This window comes from Pteropus alecto, unplaced genomic scaffold, assembly GCF_000325575.1.
Source record: "Pteropus alecto unplaced genomic scaffold, ASM32557v1 scaffold45, whole genome shotgun sequence".
Lineage (NCBI taxonomy): Eukaryota > Metazoa > Chordata > Mammalia > Chiroptera > Pteropodidae > Pteropus > Pteropus alecto.
The window spans coordinates 22,575,996-22,599,425 of record NW_006442491.1 but is presented as its reverse complement, the minus strand read 5'-3'; the positions used below and the strand labels follow the sequence as shown (position 1 = coordinate 22,599,425).

At 49.5% G+C, this 23,430-nt stretch overlaps 1 protein-coding gene across 3 annotated transcripts in view; it reads left to right on the top strand.

Moving 5' to 3' along the window:
- SOGA1 (suppressor of glucose, autophagy associated 1) overlaps positions 1-23,250 on the top strand; it is a 69,010-nt gene extending 45,760 nt beyond the window's left edge. For 2 of the 3 annotated variants that reach the window (XM_006921790.3, XM_015597057.2), the window contains 7 exons: positions 3,262-3,366; positions 4,344-4,511; positions 7,270-7,521; positions 8,583-8,654; positions 9,700-9,770; positions 11,041-12,379; positions 15,289-23,250. In XM_006921790.3, coding sequence (XP_006921852.1) covers positions 3,262-3,366; positions 4,344-4,511; positions 7,270-7,521; positions 8,583-8,654; positions 9,700-9,770; positions 11,041-12,379; positions 15,289-15,441 — 2,160 coding nt within the window. In that variant the 3' untranslated portion in view covers positions 15,442-23,250. The remainder of the gene's footprint in view (positions 1-3,261; positions 3,367-4,343; positions 4,512-7,269; positions 7,522-8,582; positions 8,655-9,699; positions 9,771-11,040; positions 12,380-15,288) is intronic. The other variant, XM_015597056.2, reaches the window with a different exon arrangement.
- The last annotated feature ends 180 nt before the right edge of the window (positions 23,251-23,430 follow it).

The window sequence follows — 23,430 nt, the reverse complement described above, 5'->3', positions numbered from 1 at the left end:
GTTACCACTTTCTTTCCTTCCTTCCTTCCTTCCTTCCTTCCTTCCTTCCTTCCTTCCGTCCTTCCTTCCTTCCTTCTTTCCTTCCTTCCTTCCTTCTTTCCTTCCTCCTTCTTGTGGTGAGAACACTTAAGATCTACGCTTAGCAAATTTCAAGTGTACAATACAATACCATTAACTGTGGTCACCATGTTGGACATTAGAGCTCCAGAACTGCACAACCGAAACTGTGTACCCTTTGACCAACATCTCCCCATTTCCCCCTTCCCTCTGCCCTTGGCAACCACTGTTCTACTCACTGCTTGTAAGAGTTCAGCTTCTTTAAGATTCCACATTTGAGTGAGATCTTGTAGTTTTTGTCTTTGTCTGGCTTATTTCACTCAGCACGATATCCTTCAGGTCCATCCATGCTGTTAAAAATGGCAGAATGGAGTGAATAATATTCCATTGTGTGTATATACCATATTTTCTTTATTCATTCATTCATCAACAGACACTTACACTGTTTCCATATCTTAGCTACTGTGGATATTGCTTCAATGAATGTGATAGAGTACAGATATCTCTTTGAGATCCAGATTTCATTTCTTTTGTATATACACCCAGAAGTGGGATTGTTGGATCATGTTAGTTCTACTGTTTTTTACATTTTTGGGGAAACCATGATACTGTTGTCTGTAGCTAAAGTCCAGTTTTGGCTGCTAGGGAAGATACTTCCCCATACCCTCCAAAGTGAATTGCCTACAGGCCACATAGCCTATATTTTAAGTTAGTTTTTCTCAGGCAAACTTGCCAAATTTAGTGAAAATCTTTCCAGCCATTTTCATGTATTGAAGTAACAGAAGTAACAGAAATAACAAAGAAGTAACTTACTTTACAAAAACAACGTGTAAGCATAGAAAATGAAATATAGATGCCTATAATTAATAGAAATATACATATTTACTGAAAGAGACATAAGATATAAACATAACCACATACATGTACAATACACATATGTATATAATATGACAAAAGCATATGTGTATGTAATACATATAAATACATATTAAATACATATAACTATGTAAATAATAAACTTGATATACTTTCATAGTTTTGAAGAATATACGTATCCACACATGCAAAATTAAAACTATGTATGTGGATGATAACCTTCAGATGTTTGGTATTCATAGTGTTCTAGACACGGTATTAAATGCTTTAAGTGGATTATTGCATTTCACTTTTACAAATACCCTCTGATATGGAGACAATTATTATCCCCATTCTACTACAGATAAAGATCTTCGATTCTTTGTCCTCAATTCTGAAAGAGGAGCTCTGAGAACTATGTTTCTCTGTGTCTAACTCAGTTGAAAAAAATTGGCCCGACATTCATTTGGCAGCAAAACCTTTATTTATTCCATTTCGTGTTAATATTCATATGTTTTCAGGGGAAATATTGGTATCCTTGAGCACAGGATGTTAAGCCAGACTTTGTCGAGGCTGTTATATGATACATAGTGTAGGTACCATATTATCTTTCTTAATCCTGATAATTCTGAATTCCAAACACACCTAGCCCCAAGGATTTCAGAGAAGAATCGTGCACCTGTGTATATAGATAGTCAGACAGCTGTATGTTTAGATACACGTGATCAGGAACAGAATCAGGGTGTTTATTCACACAGGTCTTGCTCCCTCCACATACTTCCCAGCCTCAGTGCCTGCCTGAACCTGAAAAACCTTATTCGTTTGGTTCCTTGGATGCTTTTTTGGTTTTTCTTCTACTTTACTGGTTGTTCCTTCTCAGTCCCTTTGGCCAAACCTTCCATTTCTCCCTCACCTGATTTCTGGAGGTCAGAGTCACCAAGGCTCAGACCTCAGGGCTTTACCTGCACTTACTCCCTTGGGGAGCTCATTCGGGCTCATGGCTTAAATACCCTTACCTACACATTCCGAATATACCTAGAATTTACAGAATCTGACCCAGCCACATCGCCCCCTACAATCTGAGCTGCCATCACGTCACCGTAGCCTAACTGGTCTCCCCACCTCTGCCCTTGCACCCTTCCCCCAAGCATCTTGTATTTAAACAGGAGGTACCAGGCAGCATGTACACAGTGTGGATGGTACCCCTAGAGTTGTGCGATATGGGGCTCTGTTGCTGCCCTATTATGAATCTCAACATAGCAGCTAGAGGGACGTTATGAAACTGAAAGTCAGGCCAGTGTCCCTCCTCGGCTCACAGCCCTCCCCTGGCTCCCATTTCACCCATAGTAGAAGCCAAATCCCTTATAATGGCCTGGTCAACCAGCCTTGTTCCTCATACTTCTCTTCCTCAAACAGACACGTTCCCACCTCAGGGCTTTTGCATTTGGCTGTCCTTTTCCTGGAATTCTAAACCTGCTGTTATGACCATGGCTTATTCTCTTACCTCCTTCAGAACTTTGCCCAAATATCACCTTCTCTCTCAGACCTTCCTTGACCACCCACGTGCAGCACCTCCTCGCTCCTTTTCCTGCTCTCTTTTTCTCCGTAGCACCTATTATTATGTGACATTCCATATACTTATTGACATTTCATACATTCCACATATTTGTTTATTTTTTTGCTTTTGGAATGGAAGCTAAAGGGGGTTAGGGTTTTTTGTCTGTCTTGCTCACTGATGTATCCCCAGCTCTGAACACAGGGCCTGGCGCACAGTAGGTGTTCAATAAATATTTGTTGAGTGAATGATGAATGTAGGCCCAAGTCAGAAGATGGCTTCCTTCTGCTTCATTCCCATCCTGAACTCGTACCTGGGTCTCCTTGGCTGGCCTGGGACCCGTACCCAGATTCCATCAGCGACACACCTGCCTCCCAGAAAATTTCCCTTTGTCTATCTAAACCTTCGGTTCCTTTCGAATAATGATGGGAGCGCCTGTGGCCCTTTTATTCCAGTCACAGTGCCTGCCTTGACTTGGACAAACAACATGGTCATTTCTGAGTAGCTCTCAGGGACGTCTCATGGTCCTTGGGGCAGAGGAGATGGTGGGAGGAGAGAAGGGCCTGACTCTCCAGTTGTGCTCCTCAGCCCAGATGGTGCCCAGGGGTCAAAGTTAAAAAGTGGGAAATCAATGCCAAGCTGGGTGCCTTTGGTCCATTCTGCACGATAAACCCCATTCTTTCTTCCTGCCTGGCTGTGTAGTCACCCTGGCCTGAATCCCCTACCCCTGAGGGTCAGACCCCCAGGCACGATGCCCTCCCATGCCCTGTTGAGTGTGATTTTTTAAAAAATAGGTAAATAGCATGAAGGAGCTGTACCTGCTAATGGAGGAAGAGGAATTAAATGCCCAGCATTCTGATAACAAGACCTGCTCGGGGGACAGCTGGACCCAAAACACGGTTTGTTCTCTGCCTATTCCCTGTCCTGTCCATTTGTTCCTTTATCTATTTAGTGATCAATTCCTGCCACCTTCTCTGACCCATCTTACACTGGGTACTGGAGCTGCAGAGAGTTATTGCCTGGTCACTGGCCCCAGGTGATCAGTGCTGTGGGGTACATAAGTCATCCCAAGGCAGTGACAGAGGGCCAAATGATAGACTGTGGGGTCACAGGCAAGAGAGCAGTTACTTCTGTTTGGAGTGCAGTAGACAGTATCACAGAGAAGCTGTCATAGGTGGTAGGTTTTGAAGGATGAATAGGAGTTTGCCTGATAGAGAAAGGGGGAAAAGCCATTCTGGACCAAGAGAACTATGTGTGCAGAGGTATGGCAAGGATTGGCTGCAGCTTGGGATGTACATAGTCAGGGTAAGGACATCAGGCAAGGGTCATTAAGAGGTGTGTGGGGTCAGGAACCCTCAAATCAAGCCATGGGAGAGAGAAAGCAATGGGACCAGGCTCCTGGGGGCATGAACAATGAGCTTGGGTACAGGTGAGAAACAGATCATGGGCCAAGGAGAGAAGATGGGGACCCATTCAAGCAGTCAGGGAGGCTCCATGGTTTGGACTCCTTATCTGGCCCACAGTGGGTCAGAGGCAGGTCCTGAGCCAGGATAAGGATTCAGGGCCTAGACGCTTCAGGGCCTTGAAGAAGTCAGGGCCCAGCCTAGATTTAGGCTGAGTAATTACTGCTGTAACTAAAGGGATTTTTGTTTCTGTGAGGCTAGGACAAATTTGGCCTAGGAGGTGGCCAGGGCTGAGATGACTCAGCTCAGAAAATTCAGGGCTGAGACTTCATGTGAGATGACCCAGAGAAATTGTGGGACCTGCCCGAGGCCTGGTAGAGTCCTAGGCTGGACTCTGGGTGAATGCCACCAGCCCAGGCTCCCCTCCCTGCCCCTCCGAAAACTCTTGACCCAGGCCTTGCCCCCATCTGCAGCCCAACGAGTACATCAAGACATTGGCTGACATGAAGGTGACACTGAAGGAGCTGTGCTGGCTGCTTCGCAATGAGCACCGTGGTCTGACTGAGCTTCAGCAGCAGTTTGCCAAAGCCAAGGCCACCTGGGAGACGGAGCGGGCAGAGCTTAAGAGCCATACTGCCCAGGTGAGTCTCCTACCTGTCAGAGACATCTCCCCTCTCTCAGCCAAGCCCTCAGCTGTTGGATTTGGGAGCAGGATGTCCAAACTATTCTCTTATAAGCATAGGAACTCTCATCACCTCACCTTGTGACCCAGAGAAGGTGAGAGACTTTCCTAGAGTCACACAGCAAGAGTACCAGAAACAGTGGGGACCAGGAGTCTTGGAGCTAGGGAAGGAAGGTGAGCAATTGATAAAAGGGCATGGAAGCTTCAGAGGCACCTCTGTTGCACCATGTGTTAACAACTCAGGCCCAGAATGCTTAAATGCCTATCTGTACCTGGTGATGTCCTTCACACACATGCCCAGACTCCAGCTGCCTACTGTCCTCATTCTCTTCCTCCTTGTAAGGATCCCCTTCACCCGCTGCTACCTGGCTCTGTTTTGTTCCCTCCACTCAAACTGAGTAACTTCTCTCCCTACAACCCAGCATGACCGAAGGAGCCTTAACCAGGAGCTCTGGGGATTTGGTCTCTTTTGTGTACCTGGAGGCAAGTTGCTGCCCCATTCTGGTCTTTTCAGTGAAAGTGTGGGCTTCTTCCCACACAGGGAGAATGCCTGACTACCCTCATCCCCTGCCACAACCCTGCAGGGTCTAGCTTCCTCCTGCCTGCCACTACTGCAGGCTGCCTTCCTGAGCGTCATGAGCCCCTTGGAGGTGGGTACACTCATTACCTCTGCTGGACAAGTAACAAAACAGGCATAGAGGAGTTAAGTTTCTTTCCCAAGGTCACCCAGCTAGTAAGTGGCAGACCTGACCCTCACTCCCCAAACCTTTTCCCCTCCTGGCTCCCCATGACCATGATCTCACCTTCTTCCCGGTGCCACCATTCTCTGCTAACCCTCCCTGCCGCTCGTGCCTCATCTGCACGTTCTCTCACTGGGAACCTGAATGGCCCCTGAGGACAAATTTGGCCTAGGAGGTGGCCAGGGCTGAGATGACTCAGCTCAGAAAATTCAGGGCTGAGACTTCATGTGAGATGACCCAGAGAAATTGTGGGACCTGCCCGAGGCCTGGTAGAGTCCTAGGCTGGACTCTGGGTGAATGCCACCAGCCCAGGCTCCCCTCCCTGCCCCTCCAAAAACTCTTGACCCAGGCCTTGCCCCCATCTGCAGCCCAACGAGTACATCAAGACATTGGCTGACATGAAGGTGACACTGAAGGAGCTGTGCTGGCTGCTTCGCAATGAGCACCGTGGTCTGACTGAGCTTCAGCAGCAGTTTGCCAAAGCCAAGGCCACCTGGGAGACAGAGCGGGCAGAGCTTAAGAGCCATACTGCCCAGGTGAGTCTCCTACCTGTCAGAGACATCTCCCCTCTCTCAGCCAAGCCCTCAGCTGTTGGATTTGGGAGCAGGATGTCCAAACTATTCTCTTATAAGCATAGGAACTCTCATCACCTCACCTCGTGACCCAGAGAAGGTGAGAGACTTTCCTAGAGTCACACAGCAAGAGTACCAGAAACAGTGGGGACCAGGAGTCTTGGAGCTAGGGAAGGAAGGTGAGCAATTGATAAAAGGGCATGGAAGCTTCAGAGGCACCTCTGTTGCACCATGTGCTAACAGCTCAGGCCAGAATGCTTAAATGCCTGTCTGTACCTGGTGATGTCCTTCACAAACATGCCCAGACTCCAGCTGCCTACTGTCCTCATTCTCTTCCTCCTTGTAAGGATCCCCTTCACCCGCTGCTACCTGGCTCTGTTTTGTTCCCTCCACTCAAACTGAGTAACTTCTCTCCCTACAACCCAGCATGACCGAAGGAGCCTTAACCAGGAGCTCTGGGGATTTGGTCTCTTTTGTGTACCTGGAGGCAAGTTGCTGCCCCATTCTGGTCTTTTCAGTGAAAGTGTGGGCTTCTTCCCACACAGGGAGAATGCCTGACTACCCTCATCCCCTGCCACAACCCTGCAGGGTCTAGCTTCCTCCTGCCTGCCACTACTGCAGGCTGCCTTCCTGAGCGTCATGAGCCCCTTGGAGGTGGGTACACTCATTACCTCTGCTGGACAAGTAACAAAACAGGCATAGAGGAGTTAAGTTTCTTTCCCAAGGTCACCCAGCTAGTAAGTGGCAGACCTGACCCTCACTCCCCAAACCTTTTCCCCTCCTGGCTCCCCATGACCATGATCTCACCTTCTTCCCGGTGCCACCATTCTCTGCTAACCCTCCCTGCCGCTCGTGCCTCATCTGCACGTTCTCTCACTGGGAACCTGAATGGCCCCATGAGGGTTAAGATCCCAGACCACAGCCTGTGAGATGTGGGGTGCATTGATTCTAGAGGCTGCATGTTTACCTCCTGCAGTTTGGGACTGAGAAAGCCATTATGCTGGAGTGATTCCTGAACACATTCATTACCTGACTGTGAATATGTCCCCCACTAACCGTAAACCTATACTGCTGGTAAGAGTTAGTACAGTATCATGAGAAGCAATAAACTAGGGACCTCTGCCATTTTGTAGCTGTGTGACCTGGGATAAATACCCTACCTCTTTGAACCTCTTCTTCCTGTGTAAAATATTGAAAATGGCAGTTATCTTGCCAAGTTTGCATGAGGAGACTGAGATAGTGCCTGAAAAGCCCTTAGCCTTGATTGGGAGGAGGGGTTACTTCTGAGCGGGCAGGTCAGCGAAGGCTTCTGTGAGCGGAGCCCTCTTCCCCTGCCCCCTGGAGAGCAGGAGGGCAGAGAGGAGGGGCTTCCTGGTGCTAGCTCCGTTTGCTTTTCCTTCTGCAGATAGAGCTGAAGGCTGGAAAGAGCACTGGGGAGCGGGCAGGGCCAGACTGGAAGGCAGCCTTACAGAGGGAGCGGGAGGAGCAGCAGCACCTCCTGGCTGAGTCCTACAGTGCCGTTATGGAGCTGACACGGCAGCTGCAGATCAGCGAGCGCAACTGGAGCCAGGAGAAGCTGCAGCTGGTGGAACGGCTTCAGGGTGAGAAGCAGCAGGTGGAGCAGCAGGTAAAGGAGCTGCAGAACCGCCTGAGCCAGGTGAGGCCTGTCCCAGCCCAAGCTGGCTCAAGCCACAAGGGGGAGTCACTGTAGGAAAAGGCCTGGGGTAGGATCTCCTTCAGGTATAGCTGGATCCAGGTGCTCAGAGAATGCAGTAAGGACTAGGTCTTTTTCTCTGCCATTCTCTCAGACTTGCTTTCCTCTGCATTTTATTCTTAGGCAAGCTGTCCTCAAATACGGCCACTGTTAGTTTTGTGCTCATATCCTCACAGCTGAGTGATTGCGGTGGAAAGAATTTCCTCTTCCACAAGGCTCTGATTGGTGTGAGTCATGTGCCCACCCCTGGAGCCTGCCAAAATCCAGGAACCAAGAGGGAAGAACCGAGAAAGGGCCCCTATGGGAAAATTGGAGTCCTCAGACCCAAAGAGGGTGGATAGGAAAAACAATCATTGACCGTTACACCCACCACAGTTCACATCATGCACCCAGCTTATCAAGCTGCTCTGTGCCTCTCTTTATTTTGGCTTTTTCCGTTGTTTTACTTTTTATTTTAATTACATAAATAAGGGCTTCATTTTTATAAAAGACCCAAATATTACAAAAACATACTCCAACTCACTCTCTCCCTTTCTAAGTTTATATTCACAAAATTTGTTTTAATCATTAATTGAATTATAATGTATATTTTGTTTACACTTTATCTCTTTCATGGAGAGCTGTTCATGACAGACTGTAGAGGCCAGTCTGATTCAGTTTAACTGCTGTTTTGCATTCCTAGTATGGAGACACCATTCAGACGTGATTTAGCTGCTGTCGAGCTGATCTAGCTGTTCCAGGAAATGGAGCATGAATTAACAGTAGTAACAACTACATTATAGTATATATAATGTTGGACACAATGTCATCTATAAGGGTGCCTGTAAATGTTTGCTTTCATGATGATTTCTGAGATCCACCTTGTCGGTGGTCAGAGCTGCTGCCACTGGGAAGGTGGCTCCTAGCCCATGATCTGGGTCCTCCAGGCTGCAGAGAGGAGCCTGGGGAGTGGCCCTGCTCACCAACTTTGCCCACCACTGACTGCTCTCTTTACCCTTACCCAGCTGCAGAAGGCTGCTGACCCCTGGGTCCTGAAGCACTCAGACCTGGAAAAGCAGGACAACAGCTGGAAAGAGGTGAGTGGAATAGCAGGCCGCCCTTGTTCTCTTGGCTCTGGGCTATACCAGAAAGTCCCTCACTTGTGGGAGACCTGACAAAGAAGATGCTAACCCTGTCCCACAGGTCATGCCTTGCACCTGAGGTCTCTACCCTCATGGTTCCAGCCTATGGTTGGGTACTTGTGAAGGATCCTCTGCCAGCTCCATCCTTCCAGACCTGGAAGAAAGGCTGGGTGTCTGTGTATTCTTGGCCAGGCCACTTGCCTTCTCTTAGTTTCAGATGTGCCTTTCTGAAGAGCAGGGCCTCTAAATAGCCATGTGATCTTGGGCAAGTCATTCTCCCCCTCTGGGCCCCAGCTGCTTCATTGGTAAAATGAGAATCACATTTTCTGCCTTAGCCAACCCTGATCGTGGCAATCTCTTAGGTCACATGGGTAAAGTTTGCTCCTAAGAATCGGGCGCATTATCCATATAGCTGCACACTGAGTGACCAAAGAGTGAACAGACAGGCCCTTTGCATCATCCCATGTAATCCTCATGACAGCTTGAGGAAGTGGTGTGTTAGGAGACTTTGTTGCAAGCCATAAAACCAATTCTTGGGAACTGAGGCAGGAGAGGATTTTATTAGGAGCTCAAGAGGGCTGGTGATGCAGGTTCAGAAACTAGTGCAGGTCCCAGAGGACCTGCTCTGGGACCAGGGTGAGAGAAGGTCAGAGCAGGAACCTTCAGGTCACTACTGTTACTGCCAACTGAACAGTGGCCAGCGGGTGCTGCCACTACATTCAGATTAAGTTCTAAACAGACTCAGTTTCCTTGGGGTTCTCTCTTAGTGCTCCCATTGGCCAAGCCTGGATCACATACCCATGGGTGGAGGGATGACGGGGTTAGACGCACTGGAGCCAGAAACTGACCAGTGGTCATTCCAGATCATTGCTGACAACACTCTTGCTCTACAAGGAGACTCAGGCATGGGGTGTGGGGTCAGCTCCCACAATGACTTCCTATCACCTTCCCTGAGGGGGCTGGTGGCCAGAACTGACCCTTCTCATCTCTTCCTTGACAGACACGCAGTGAGAAGATCCATGACAAGGAGGCTGTTTCTGAAGCTGAGCTTGGGGGAACAGGCTTAAAAAGGTGCCGGCATCCCCTCCCCAGCTCTGCCCTGCACCCCACCCCCTGCTCCGTCCACCCTATGCCTGTGCCACCCCTTTGCCTGTCTTCTCTCCCATGCCCATGTTCCCTCAGCAGAGCTGGGAGAACTCTGGAATATGGTTGCTGTAGAACCCAAGCCACTGAGGAGCTGGGAAGTTTTGGGCAGTGAGAATTCCTGCCTGTGATTTTTTGTTTGTTTGATTCTGGGAATGGAAAATTGCCCTCCTGCCCCCGCCAGATCCTAGCTGGGAAACTGTTTAATTCCTCTTGGGATTCTTTCTTCTTGTTTCTGGATTTAGGAGAGTCAAGCTAGACTCCTATTCTGGGATTATTGAGCAGCTCCCTCTGGGCCCAGCCCTATGCTATGGCCAGGGAGACCCCCAGGCCTCTCAGGACCATGTCTCCACAATCAGAAAACCTGTGAAAGGAGTGAGGGCAGGAGAACCCAGTAGGAGCCATGGAAGCAGCCAGAAACCAGACAGGCCCAGGGTAGAAGGGTGGGCTGTGGAGTCAAGCGTGGGGTTTGAATTCTAGTTCTGTCGTTTCTAGCTCTTGGCCTCATATCCCATCTCTGTCTGGTGGGGATAATAGAAACTGCCTCCTAGAGTTAGTGGAGAACTGAATGGTCTGACATGCGAGATGCATTTACATACGTCTGGCATTTTCAATCATCAGGCAACCGTGTGCCAGGTCTATGCTACAAATTTAGTGGAGTCTTAGTTTGGGTTCCCTCAAAAGCAAAGACAAGGATTTGAGAAATGTCTCAAAGATTCTGAGGAAACACCTGGAAGTGAGACAGGGAAGGGAAAGGCAGCAAGTTAGGGAGATATTATCGTTCCACAGGCAACCTAAGCTCAGTTTTGCTGGGAGCCAGAGCAGAGCGTGCAACTCAGAGTTGTCTCACCTGAGGAACAAGCAGCTTCCAAATGCCACCCGTTATTTGTTGAGGGCTGTGTCTAGGGGCCTAAATGCTGTTATATTTCCAACTTCCTCTGTGTGGAACCTGAGTGCGCTTCTACAGTCAGAAAAAGAGCCCTCAGCTGGAGAACAGCAGGCGCTCTGAGCGTGCGGTGTTGGGTGTATAGGTGTCAGTGTAGAGGGAATGGGGGCAGGGCACTGACAGACTTCACCAGAGGTGAGCCGGGCAGGCATGGTCACAGCCTTCATGCAGCACAAGGACCAGGGAGGAAGACCAGAGTGCCTGCTCTGTTACCTTCCACTAACACCACTATTCCTCCTCCACTCTTCCCAGGACCAAATCTGTTTCTTCTATGTCTGAGTTTGAAAGTTTGCTTGACTGTTCCCCTTACCTTGCTGGAGAAGCCGCCCGGGGCAAGAAGCTGCCCAACAGCCCTGCCTTTGCCTTTGTGGGCTCCCAGCCGGTGGACGCAGAGAAGGATGCCCAGGCACAGCCACGGGATTGCAACGACCTGGGTGCCCTGGCCTGCCAGGACCCGGCGGGGAGGCAGATGCAGCGGAGCTACACGGCTCCAGACAAGACGGGCATCCGCGTCTACTACAGCCCCCCGGTGGCCCGGCGCCTGGGTGTCCCCGTGGTCCATGATAGGGAAGGCAAGATCATCATCGAGCCCGGCTTCCTCTTCACTACCGCCAAGCCCAAAGAGTCGGCGGAGGCCAACGGGCTGGCGGAGAGCTCCTACGGCCGGTGGCTCTGCAACTTCTCACGGCAGCGCCTGGACGGGGGCTCAGCGGGTGGCCCCTCGGCAGCGGGCCCCGGCTTCCCAGCAGCCCTGCACAACTTGGAGATGTCGGGCAACATGAGCGACGACATGAAGGAGATCACCAACTGTGTGCGCCAGGCCATGCGCTCGGGCTCGCTGGAGAGGAAAGTGAAGAGCACGTCCAGCCAGACAGTAGGCCTGGCCAGCGTGGGCACGCAGACCATCCGGACGGTCAGCGTGGGCCTGCAGACTGACCCGCCCCGCAGCAGCCTCCACAGCAAGAGCTGGTCACCCCGCAGTTCCTCGCTCGTGTCCGTGCGCAGCAAGCAGATCTCCTCCTCTCTGGACAAGGTGCACTCGCGCATCGAGCGTCCGTGCTGCTCGCCCAAGTACGGCTCGCCAAAGCTCCAGAGGCGGTCCGTGTCCAAGCTGGACGGCGCCAAGGACCGCAGCCTGTGGAACCTGCACCAGGGTAAGCAGAACGGCTCGGCCTGGGCCCGCTCCACCACCACACGGGACAGCCCCGTACTGAGGAACATCAACGACGGGCTCTCCAGCCTCTTCAGTGTGGTGGAGCACTCGGGGAGCACGGAGTCTGTCTGGAAACTGGGCATGTCCGAGGCCCGGGCCAAGCCAGAGCCTCCCAAGTACGGCATCGTGCAGGAGTTCTTCCGCAATGTGTGTGGCCGGGCCCCGAGTCCCACCTCAGCGGCTGGCGAGGAGAGCACCAAGAAGCCCGAGCCCCTCTCCCCGGCCAGCTACCATCAGCCAGAGGGCATGGCCAGGATCCTCAACAAGAAGACAGCCAAGTCAGGGAGCGGGGAAGAGGCCAGACCCTGCGTGCTCCCCCAGGTGGGGAAGGATGGTGTCCTCCGAGACGGAGACGGAGCCCTGGTCCTTCCCAATGAGGTAAGCGGGTGGGACTGCCCTTTTTCTTGGGAGGTAGGTTGGCTTATAAGGTCCGAGCTCTTTTGGTTTTCCAACTCAGGGAAGGTAGTTCACGTGTTTCAAAAAGTTCTTATGCTAGTTTGAGGTGGGGGTTGGAAGGCTCCAGACCTGGAAGGACACATGGTCTGAATACCAAGAGACCAGTGAGCATGGTTTAACTAGCTGCTTTGCCACCACATACCAGAAATTGCCAGCATCCCCCACAGGGAAGGGGTGTGCTGACTCCACTCCCACAACCAGTGCTGGAGCCAGCTTGTGTGAGTCGAGAAAGCCAACTGTGCACATCTCTGTGTTGAGTGACATCACCTTGGTGCTTTGAGATCTGCACAGTGGGAGGATTTACATCATGAAAACTGGCAAATGACACAAGTCAGGGCCTCTCCTCTTGCTCCAGAAAACTAGTTATTAAATATTGACCAGTATACCGCTGCCCCCCACCCCTAGACTCCATGCCTAAATGCTCCCATTTTCTCTCAGACTCTTTCACTGCACACCCCACTCCTGATATCAATTTCAGATTTCGTTAGGGATTATTTGCATATTAGTAAAAGAATACATATAAGTTAGCTTCCCAGAAAGGGAAATGGCAGAGTAGCTTACAGAACCTGAGGGCCAGGACCCAAAGGCCTCAGCAGCTTCTCTCTGTCTCCCTCTCCTCTCTCCTGAGCTTTTTTCCCTCTGTTTTCTTCCTTCTCTTTATCTCTGTTGCATTTATATATGCTCAGGAGGGCTGTCCCAGCTCTGGTTTTATAATATCAAGCACCTAAGGGAGACTGACTCAGATCCCTCTGTCTCAATTCCATATTTTTGGAAGAAAGAAACTCATCCAATTCAAATCCAGTGTACCCCCTGTTCAGTCAGCTGTGGCCAGGGGTGGTATCGTATGGTGTGCAGTGCACTCCGCGAGGGTTGCAGGTAGGAGCACAGAGGAGTGGAGTGGGCTGTGATTGGCCCAGTGGTATGTATTGTATGTTTAGGTAGTTTCTAATTTTTCCCTATTATAAATAATTCTGTGGTGAACATCTTGGTGTTCATTTTCCACATTTCGGATTATTTCCTTAGGTTTGAGTTGCAGAAATAGGATTACAGGATTAAAAAATATAAATTTTTAAAGGTATTTGATAAATGTTGCCAACTTGTCTTGCAAAAAAGCTTGTCCAATTTCTACAGACCCCAGTGTTGTGTGCTGAGTGCTTTACTTCTCTATACTTTCACCCAGCTGGTTTCATTTTTAAAAATCCTTTAAATACTTATTTCTATTTTTTAACTTTTTAAGAACTTTTAAATTTAATATATATACTGAGCATATCATAAGAATATGGCTCACAAATTTCTCACAGACTGAACATACCCATTATATTAGAGTTTCTCCAGAGGAACAGAACCAGTAGGCCGTGTGTGTGTGTGTGATTGGTTTACGCCAATAATATAAGGGATCGGCTTATTTGGTTATGGAGGCTGACAAGTCCTAAGATCTGCAGGGTGAGTTAGCAGACCAGAGACCAGGGGAGCTGATAATTTAGTTCCAATCTGAGTCCAAAAGTCTGAGAACCAGGAGAGCTGATGGTGTACAGTACACATAGCTGATGTAGTTCTAGTCTGAAGGCAGGCAAGCTTGAGACCCAGGAAGAGCTGATATTTCACTTGGAGTCTAAAGGCAGGAAAAAAGCTGATGTCCCAGCTCGAAGGCCATCAAACAGCAAGAATTGTTTCTTACTCAGGTAGAGTCAGACTTTTTGTTCTACTCAGGCCTTCAGCTGATTGGATGAGGCCCACCTACATTAGGAAGGCAATCTGTTTCATTCAGTCTACAGATTTAAATATTAATCTCATCCAAAAGCATCCTCACAGAAGCACTCAGGATAGTGTTTGACCAAATATCTGGGCACCCTGAGGCCCAGTCAAGCTGACACATAAAATTAACCATCACATCCATATACCACACCTACATCAGGTAACAAAGGTACAAAGCTGGCTGTATTTTGAATGTTGATTCAAATATTTTTCAGTCTATAAAATTCACGTGTTACTACTCATTGACCAGTAGTTCTCCTAGGAATGTAGCCTATGGAAATACAGAGGAGATAAAACATATTTGTATAAAGAAATATATTGCATTATTAATAAAAATTGCTAGCATTTATTAAGTACTTAATAGGCACTATGCTGAATGCTTTATATATAATATCTGATTTAACCCTCAGAACAACTTTAAGAAAGGTATCATGTTCCTCATCTTAGAGAGGAGGAAATCAAGGCTCAGAGATTTAAGTAACTTATCCAAGGTCACACAACTGGTAAGTGGCAGGACTCAGATTTGAACCAAGTATTCTAGTTCTGTAACAGCACTTTCAACCATTGTCCCTGTGTATTGGTAATAATAAAAAAAATAGAAACTACATAAATGCACATAAAAAATGAATTGGATAAATCAAGGCATTTCTACTCAGGGGAATAGTAGACAGCTATTAAAAAGGAGTTCTAAACATGCATGGTGACCAAAAAGTGTTCGTGTTTTGCAATTGCAGCATAGGCTATAAGGGATGAGGTCATTTTGGTAAATTGTACGTGCATGCAGTGTGGTGAGAATTTATCTTTGATGTGTAGGACTGACCACAGACAACATCCACTTTCTTCTTTGTATGTTCCAGAATTTGTGACATTCTGGAGTGTTATTTATGAACATTTGTTATTGCTATAATGGAAGAAAAACAATTTTAAAAAATTGGTCAGAAGAGGGGCTGTAGCCCCTGGGAACTGGATCCTGAGTATGGCTGAGCCCAGACTCCTTGCCTGGCTGGTCATCTAACCCCTGGGTAGTCAGTGTCTCCTGGCTCCTCCTGACTTCCTCCCTCCCTCCTTCCTCCTAGGATGCTGTTTGTGACTGTAGCACCCAGTCTCTCACCTCTTGCTTCGCCCGGTCATCCCGCTCTGCCATCCGCCACTCTCCTTCCAAGTGCAGACTGCACCCTTCAGAGTCCAGCTGGGGTGGGGAGGAGAGGGCAGCCCCTCCCAGCGAGTGACAGAGCAACGGAGCTCCCCGCCTCAACCAGCCCAGTCAAATGGATAGCGAAAGGGAACCAGCGAAGGGAACCAGCAGAGAGGAGGGCCATGCCCTCTGCATCACCTCGTCCTGGGGGACAGCAGCTGCACCACTGCTAGAGAACAGCTTTCCCATCCAGGTAAAGCGGGGATCTCCTACTGACCACTGGGTGGCGATCTCTGACTACCCAGGAGAAGGCAGTGAGTGAGAGAAAGACCAAAACTGGGCTTCGGAAGCAAGCTCCTCCAGAGAGATCCACTGGGAGCTTATCCCTGGGTCCTAAAGGAGAGCCTTGCCTGGTTTTACCCACACCCACTTCTCAGAAGAGCCCAGGAAAGGATACACTTCTGGCCACAGCCCGCAGGGAAAGGGCTCATGGAGATGCTAGTTGCCAATCACACCCCTTTCTTGGTGGGGGAAACATCAATAAGAAGAACAGGCTTTGCCCTCGGGCTCAGCCTGGGGTTCCTGGTGGAGCTGGGCTGGGCATGATCCCTATCCCTTCCTTCCTTCTACCGCCTCCTCCTCCCAGCCCTGCTGCTCTGGATTGCTGTGACTCCAGGGGGTATGATAGGGCAGTGGCCAGGGCCAAGTATCTGCTTGGAATCCTGGAGCCCTGGATCTCCCTCCCCAGACCTGAATCCAGCAAGGACAAGAAGACAAATGCGTGGGGCTCAGGGTTGGGGAGCCACTGGAACTGCCTCCCTTGCCGAGGTGACAACCTTCCCAGGAGAGTCCTTGAGGACAGAAGTAGGTAATCTCTCTCAAGACCTGGTGCACAGATAAATGCCTAAATGCCCACTGCCTTGATCTCTGAGGCCTCTTTCCGTGGCACCCTGGAGGGGCGCCACCTCTCCACTGTGTTTACATCCTGTAGCTGGTGGAGGGCGAGGATAGTCCCAGTAAGAGACTCCCAGGCCAGGCCAAGCCAAGGGGCACTCCAGGAGGCTGGTGCTCCAGGACACAGCGGTAGACTGGGACCTGGAAACACGTTTCTTGCCTATGTTGTTTATTTGAATTTTTCTTACTATAAATATTTAAGGTGGTTTTACTTTATTTTAATAATTTAATTTACCCCAAAGTCCCTAAGGTAATTTATTGGAGGTTGAGACATGTATTCTTGCCACTGGGACAATGCAAGGCTTTTAACACGATGGACAGGCATGGGGTCCCGCATGTGGACGAGGCAGCTCAGCAGCCGAGCTATGGTCTCCTGGTCAGCTTTGGAGCCCCCCTGGCAGAGCTGGAGCCCTGCAGCTTGCTCTCCCAACACCACTGACCATTGGCCTCAGAGCGCTGCTTTTCACTCAACACCTGGTACTTGCCCAGCGCTCAGCAGTCAGTCTGTAAATGCTCAATGACAGGCTAGAAGGTTGGACCAATGTCACTGCTTCCCAAACATTCTTCATTTCCCTTCTCATTTTCCTTCCTCCCTCTCACACCTTTTTTATGAGTCAAATATGAATTACTAAGGCTCTACCAAGAGCACAGAGATCTCTCCAAGTTCCCCAAGTGAGAATTTGCAGGAAAACAGGACTGAACCTTGAGAATGTTGTTATTGCAGCTTTGCACATGGATCTGAGAGTATCTGCCATCCTGCCTCAGTTCTCACCAGTCTGCCAGCCTTTTTCACCAGCCACTCTCCTTAGCCTTATGGCCTCTCATGGCTCTTCTCTCAGCCCTAACTCCACTGTCCACTCTTCCCCACATCCCAAGCTACTCAAGCCATCAGATGGATTGCAGCAGGGCTCATTGCGGTATTGGCACCAATGAACCCATTTTGTTTGTACACATGCCCACACATATGCAGATATGTGGCCCTCCTGTAACTGGCTAGGGGCCCAGAGTGGAAATGCCAGGACAAAATGGTTCATCTGTGGAATTCCCCATCAGGAAGAATGAAAGCCAATGGCTTTTCTAGTTTGCCCCCAGGACTCTGGAGGTGCCTCTGCACTCTCACCTGCTCCTTCTGCCCTTTTAGGGTCACCTGGACCAGTTACCCAAAGTCCTTCATCTCCATTCCCTAGTGGCAGAACACCAGAGTCATATCTGTCCAGCCACTTCCTCGTGCCATATTGACTTGTGTGGGCAGAGCAGACAGGCCAGTGGAGCCGTGGGCCAAGCCCCTCTGGGATGCCATGCTCCCACCTGAGAGGTCAGGGGGCCCCTCCAAGGTTATCTCCCGGGGAGGGGATTCACAACAGGCCACAAGCCACCAGAGGCCTTCTGCTACCTCCCCGAGCTACAGAGGGCCAAGGAGTCCACACTCCCAGCCTTGAGGGAGAAATCCTCGTGAGACCTGAACCCTGTGGCCTATGGACCCGCTCAGCCTTACCATCATCCTCGTCCAAGATTGACTTTGCCATCCCTCATGTCTCAGCATCTGGCCGCCCAGCTCCCAGCCAGTGTCAGAGGCTCCAGATCTTGGTTTCCTATAAAGTCCAGTTTCTACTTCCTGCATGCCACTGTGCAAGGTCACTCATCACTCTTCCTACAGAAGCCTCTGGACATGGGGCTTGATGGGGTTGAAAATGTTATGTGTAAATATTGGTTTGGTTTGATTTTTAGCATTTTAATAAGTAACTGGTGTTTTCTTTTTGGGGGTGGGGGGATTGGTTTGTAAAAACTCTCTACTCTTTTGGAATGTAATTTCTATGTTTGTTTCTGCAGATGCCTTTTAAGTCTTGGTAACATTCCCAAAGCAGAAAACTGCCTGACTCACAGTAGGAATTCCCCTTGGAACATTGGGGACCCAGGAAGGAACACTGCCCTTCTTACCTCCTTCCCCTTTCTACTACCCCTCTGCCATTTTTACTCCTGGCACGTTCCTCCTTCTCTTCTTCCTCCTCCCCTATCCTTCTTCCTCTTTTTTCCCCATCTTTACTCTCTTCAACCAAAGTCTCAAGAAACCTTGGTGTCTAATCCACTATAGATCTCTAGGCTTGGGTCCATGGTGTAGGCACGACTTGGTGAGGGGAGGAATGGAAGACCAGTTGGCACGGTTGACCCTAAACTGGGCAACCTCATGTTTCTTATATCCGACTTTTTTCCAGAACCAAATTAGACCCTCCTGGGGGCCATGACGTCTGTATTTGAAAGGAATACAGACCCTGTATGCACAAAGCACCAGAATCCAATTCCCTGTCTCCCCAGCAGCCCTTTCCCCGCAATTCTTTCCACACCAAAGGCTGACCAGTTTCAAAATACCTTTAAGAGATCTTGCTTTCTAAGAACTTAGAATGGGCCTTACCCCTTGGCCTCCCCAGAGACACTCCTTTACCAGCTGCTCTCCCAAGTGACACAGTCGAGGGCTCCAGAACTTGACTCTCTTACACCCTGGCTGCCACATGGCTCCATCATACCCGCCCCATGTACATGTCAGTTTCATCACCTAGCACGTTCTCCTCTTGCCCACCCACCTTCCAGGCTCTTCTTCCCTCTCTCCTCCCACCCAGAATGTGCCCCACTTCCAGCCTCATCAGCCCCCAAAACTGACCTCTTCATTAATAATAATAATGGTCCCTTGCACATTGTGCCCAGAGCACTTTACTATGTAGAAATTGCTCCCTCATCCCATGTCTTTTTCCAGCCTCTCAGGGACGACTCTGGGAGGCAGCCTTGGCAGGAAGGGGTTAGTGCTCCCATTTTGCAGATGAGGAAACGGAGGTGCGGGTCTCAGCCCAGAGTCACCGAACTGAGAAGTCATCAAGTCTAGACTAGAACCTGGGTCTTCTAGATCCCCCAGCCTAAACTCTGTCCTGCTTGCTGTGCTAACGCATTGCCCCACTGCGGGCTTTGTGTGGATATAGGACACCCAGAACATGCCACCGCCCAACCCAGACATGAAAGTAGCCCACCCTGAATCACTGGACCTGTGTGTCCCAGAAAATGGCATGGGGACCCCTTGCATCAGAATCCTCTGAGGGCACGTTCAAAATGCAGTTTCCTGGGCCCCACCCACACTTTCTGGGCCAGGAACCTACATATTTGTGTTCATAGCCCTGACCAATTAGACCATCTTTCTTTTAACCAATAACCATGATGCTATATCTTAAAAAGACTACTGTGCTTAGAATTAGGGGACTCAGTCCTCAACCCAGCTCTGATTTGGTTTAATTACCTTGAGAATTTCCAAAAAACATCAGAGGCAATTTATAATCAGAGGCATAATACCACAGAAATAGAATATTTTTAAATTTTAGTTTAATAATACAACATAAATAGAAAATCAAAAGCAAGAATTATCATCCCCTCAATCTATCTAATGTAATTCCCAGAATCATTCAATTAAAATTCATTCTTGAGTTTCCTGGCATCCATGGTAAAAAGAGAAACACATCAGGTTTCATAACTCTTATCAACCAGTCATGGGAAGCAAGCATATTTGCCCCAGGAGACAATTCTGCTACTAATTTATAGCCCATTTCCTTTCTTCAAAGACCACTAAGCCAGCTGGTATTTCAACAGGTAAACCTAAGTTGCAAGGACGTTTTCCAGATGACTTTAAAAAAAAAATAACAAACTGCTACCAACTGGAATGACCTTGGCCTCAGATCATTTGGCTACTCTATGCCTCAGTGTCCCCAGTTATAAAGTGGGGAGAATCTCCTTCTACCTCACATGGCTGTGGTGAGGACCAAATACAATATTGTGCCTACAAGTCTACTTGGAAAAACAAAGTTCTACACAAATGAAAAGTGGTCTGAACACACTCATTGTCCCCAGGCCAGACCCCAGGCCAGACCCCTAGGTCACTCATTGTGACCTAGCCTGGGGGGGTGGGCGGTGACACCCTTCTCACCCTCTTCATTGAAAGGGGCTGCAAAATCATCTGGACCAACCCCCTCACTTTTTTTGTGGCAAAATATACATAACATAGACTTCCTATTTTAGCCATTTTAAGTACATTCACAGTATTGTACAACCATGAATTTCCAGAACTTTTTCATCATCCTAAACTGAAATTACCCACTAAACACTCCCCATTCCCCTGCCCCCAGACCCTGGTAACCTATTCTACTTTCTGTTTTTGACTTTGCCTGTTCTAGGTACCTCATATGAATGGAATCGTGTGTTCTTTGTCCTTTTGTGTCAAACTCCTTCACGTTCTTAAATGAGGAATCAGGCCCAGAGAAGGGAGTGGCTCACCCAAGGTCACACAGCAAACTAAAAGCAGAGCCAGGACCAGAACCCAGGTTTCCTGATTCTCAGTAGGTTCTGCATCCCCAATGGGGGATGAGATACTGCACTGCCATCCTGCGATCTTGGTCGAGCCTCTTCCTCTCTCTGGGCTGTCTGCTCACTTACCACCTCTCACCCATCCTCTCTTTTATCATCTTCCTCCAAAACTTTGCCTCCTCCTGCCTCATCTTCTCTGCTGGTTCCTGCCAGCAGACCGAGTGGCCCTGGCCAATGGCCACATTTTCCTCTTTTGGGCCCTGGGCTTACTTGTAGCCCCCACCTCTCAGCCCTCACAGAACAGCCTCTCCTCCCATGGATTTCCTCTTAACCTAGGCATCCACCTCGCTGCCCCTTCAGGTTCACACTCCTGAGAAGTGCCCTCAGCTGTGGTCTCCCAACTCTGAGGTTTACTTTCAGATCTGGGTTGTTTTTTTTTCTGAGTTCATGTTTTATTTCATGTTTTCTCACACCAAAGGGGACACCTTTTCCTAACACCTCAGGTGGCTCCAGCCCTGCCAGCCCTTCTCACTGGGCTAGGCCCCAGCAACCCCCCAGCCAAGAAAGGCATCCCCCAATCTCATCCTGAGTCACATTGTCTTCTCTGTCTATAGCCTCCCAGAAGGACCCCAGCACATTCCACTAAGAGTGTGGTGTGTGTGTAGTGGGGGGCCCTTGGATCTCCACTTCTGGTCTCTACCCTGCCTAGTCCTGCATGGCTTGGTTGAGGAGATGCAGCCTGGCTTGGATTCTCTCCCTGGTCATCTGTCCATTTGACATCCCACCATCCTCTCTGCTCTTCCTTGGGCCTCACTAGCTCTAAAACGAGTCGTCCTGGCAGAACCTGTAGCTGACCCTGGTTTTGCCCCTTACCCCTGCCAAAATCATTTGCAGTTTGCAAAGTTCAAGAAACAAAGGGGACATGGTGCTGGGCCTGAGTCCCCTGCCCAGGGCGTCTCCCCACTCCTCCCTCACCCTCTTTGGACCTTCCCTTCTCTATCCCATCATCCCTGCTCCCCTTTCTTCCTGCCCTTCACCAGCCCTCTGGACCCCATGCCCAAAGGAAAGGAGCTTTGGTTTTCTCTATGCTTACTTGAAGGGCCAAGGTAGTCGGGCCTGGCTGCCTTGTCACACTACATTCTGACACCACTCAAACTGCTTCCGTAAAGAGGAACCTCAGCCAGGAGTCGAGACCTGGCCCAGGTCTGGGAAGACCGCTTAACTTCTCTGGGCTAAGCTGGGTGTGTGATTTTATAATGAGCACCAGGATGATCCCTAGGGCCCCAAGGCATTGCTCGTGTTTTGGGGTCCTGCATCACTGTCCCCTCTCCACTGGACCTTGGTATCCTGGCTCCTTTCTCAGTTCTGCCTTTGATCTCTGTGCCTTAGTTTACTTCTCTGCACAGGGGGCTCACCATAAGACCATTTCTAGCAGCTTCCCAGGTTACTTGGTGCCTCTAAGGCTAGGCCTTTCCAGCTATGGCCCAGCTTCCTAGAACTGCCTCAGGGCACCAGGTTTCTGAGGATGAGGTGCCTGAAATCAGCTAGAGCATCCCCTAGGAACTTCATAGGAATGCAAAGTATTGGTGCTACCCCAGACCTATGAAATTCAAACTTCTGGGATGGGGCCCAGCAAGCTGGGGTTTAACAAGCCCCTCTGAGTGATTCTGATATAACAGGAGTTTGCCATCTGCTGACTTATGTAGCAATTAGTGCAGCCTGGTGAGGGACTGAGGCTGGCCTGGACCAGGAACTCATGAGAAACACCAACTGCTGGACTCCTGAGAGACTAGGAACTCTTCCCACCTGCCCTACAAAACAAAACAATCAAAACTCTCTTCTCTTTCTGGAAGCTGGAGGACTGGAAGACGGCATATGTTTTTCCTTTCTTTGCCCTTGGCTTCGTTCTAGCTCTGTTCACCTCTCCCACCTGTCTGGGTTTTATAAAAAGGTGTGTAGGGGGAAAAAAAAAGGTTGTGTAGGATTGTGCCAGCCAAGCAGAGGGTGGGTGTCCTGGGGGCAGGAGACAAAAGACCCTGACCATTTATCCCTTGAGAACCTTACCATAGGCTCATGGCCTCTCTTCACATGGAAAGAAACCTAACTCTTCAAGAAAAGAATCATAAATCCCCAACTCCTTCTTTTCCTCCTCCCACCTCCAGGAAGACCCTGTAGATAGTGCCAAAAAAAACCTGGCTCCAACCCCCAGCAACTGGGGAAGGGAGCCAGAAGCTGTCCTTTCTTCTCATCCTGCCCCCTAACCCCTGCCTATACTGTGAAGCCCCTTTCCTGCCCAGCCTAGTTTCCTGGTGTGGGTCCTGCAGTCATGGACCCTAGGAGACACCCAGGGAAAGACCTTCAGGAGGGAAGGGACCAAGGGCATCCTTGGGCCAAACTGTTCGCCTCTCCTGTCCACTGTTCTCTCCTCCCCACTTCTGTCTTCAAAACGCTCCTTCCTAGGATGGATTAGGTGCTAGGACGACTGTGGTCCGATCCACCAGCTTTCCCTGCCCCCACGTCTTATTTCAGACATGAGAATAACTGTACAGTGTAAACTTACAAAGGGTTTTTAATGGTTGTAGAGGAAATAAAGTATGTCATATGAACAGTATCCATGGACTTGGCCTCCTCTGATTTCTTTAGTGGGGTGGGTAAAGCTCAAGCGGATTTGAAACCTGACACTAGCCCACCTCCAGTTCCCTGGAAAGGAGGGAAATCTACAAATGCCACAACCTGCTAACTGGTTCAGGGGTACTTGGGAGGGACCACCGGGTGTTCCCTGCTGCTCACA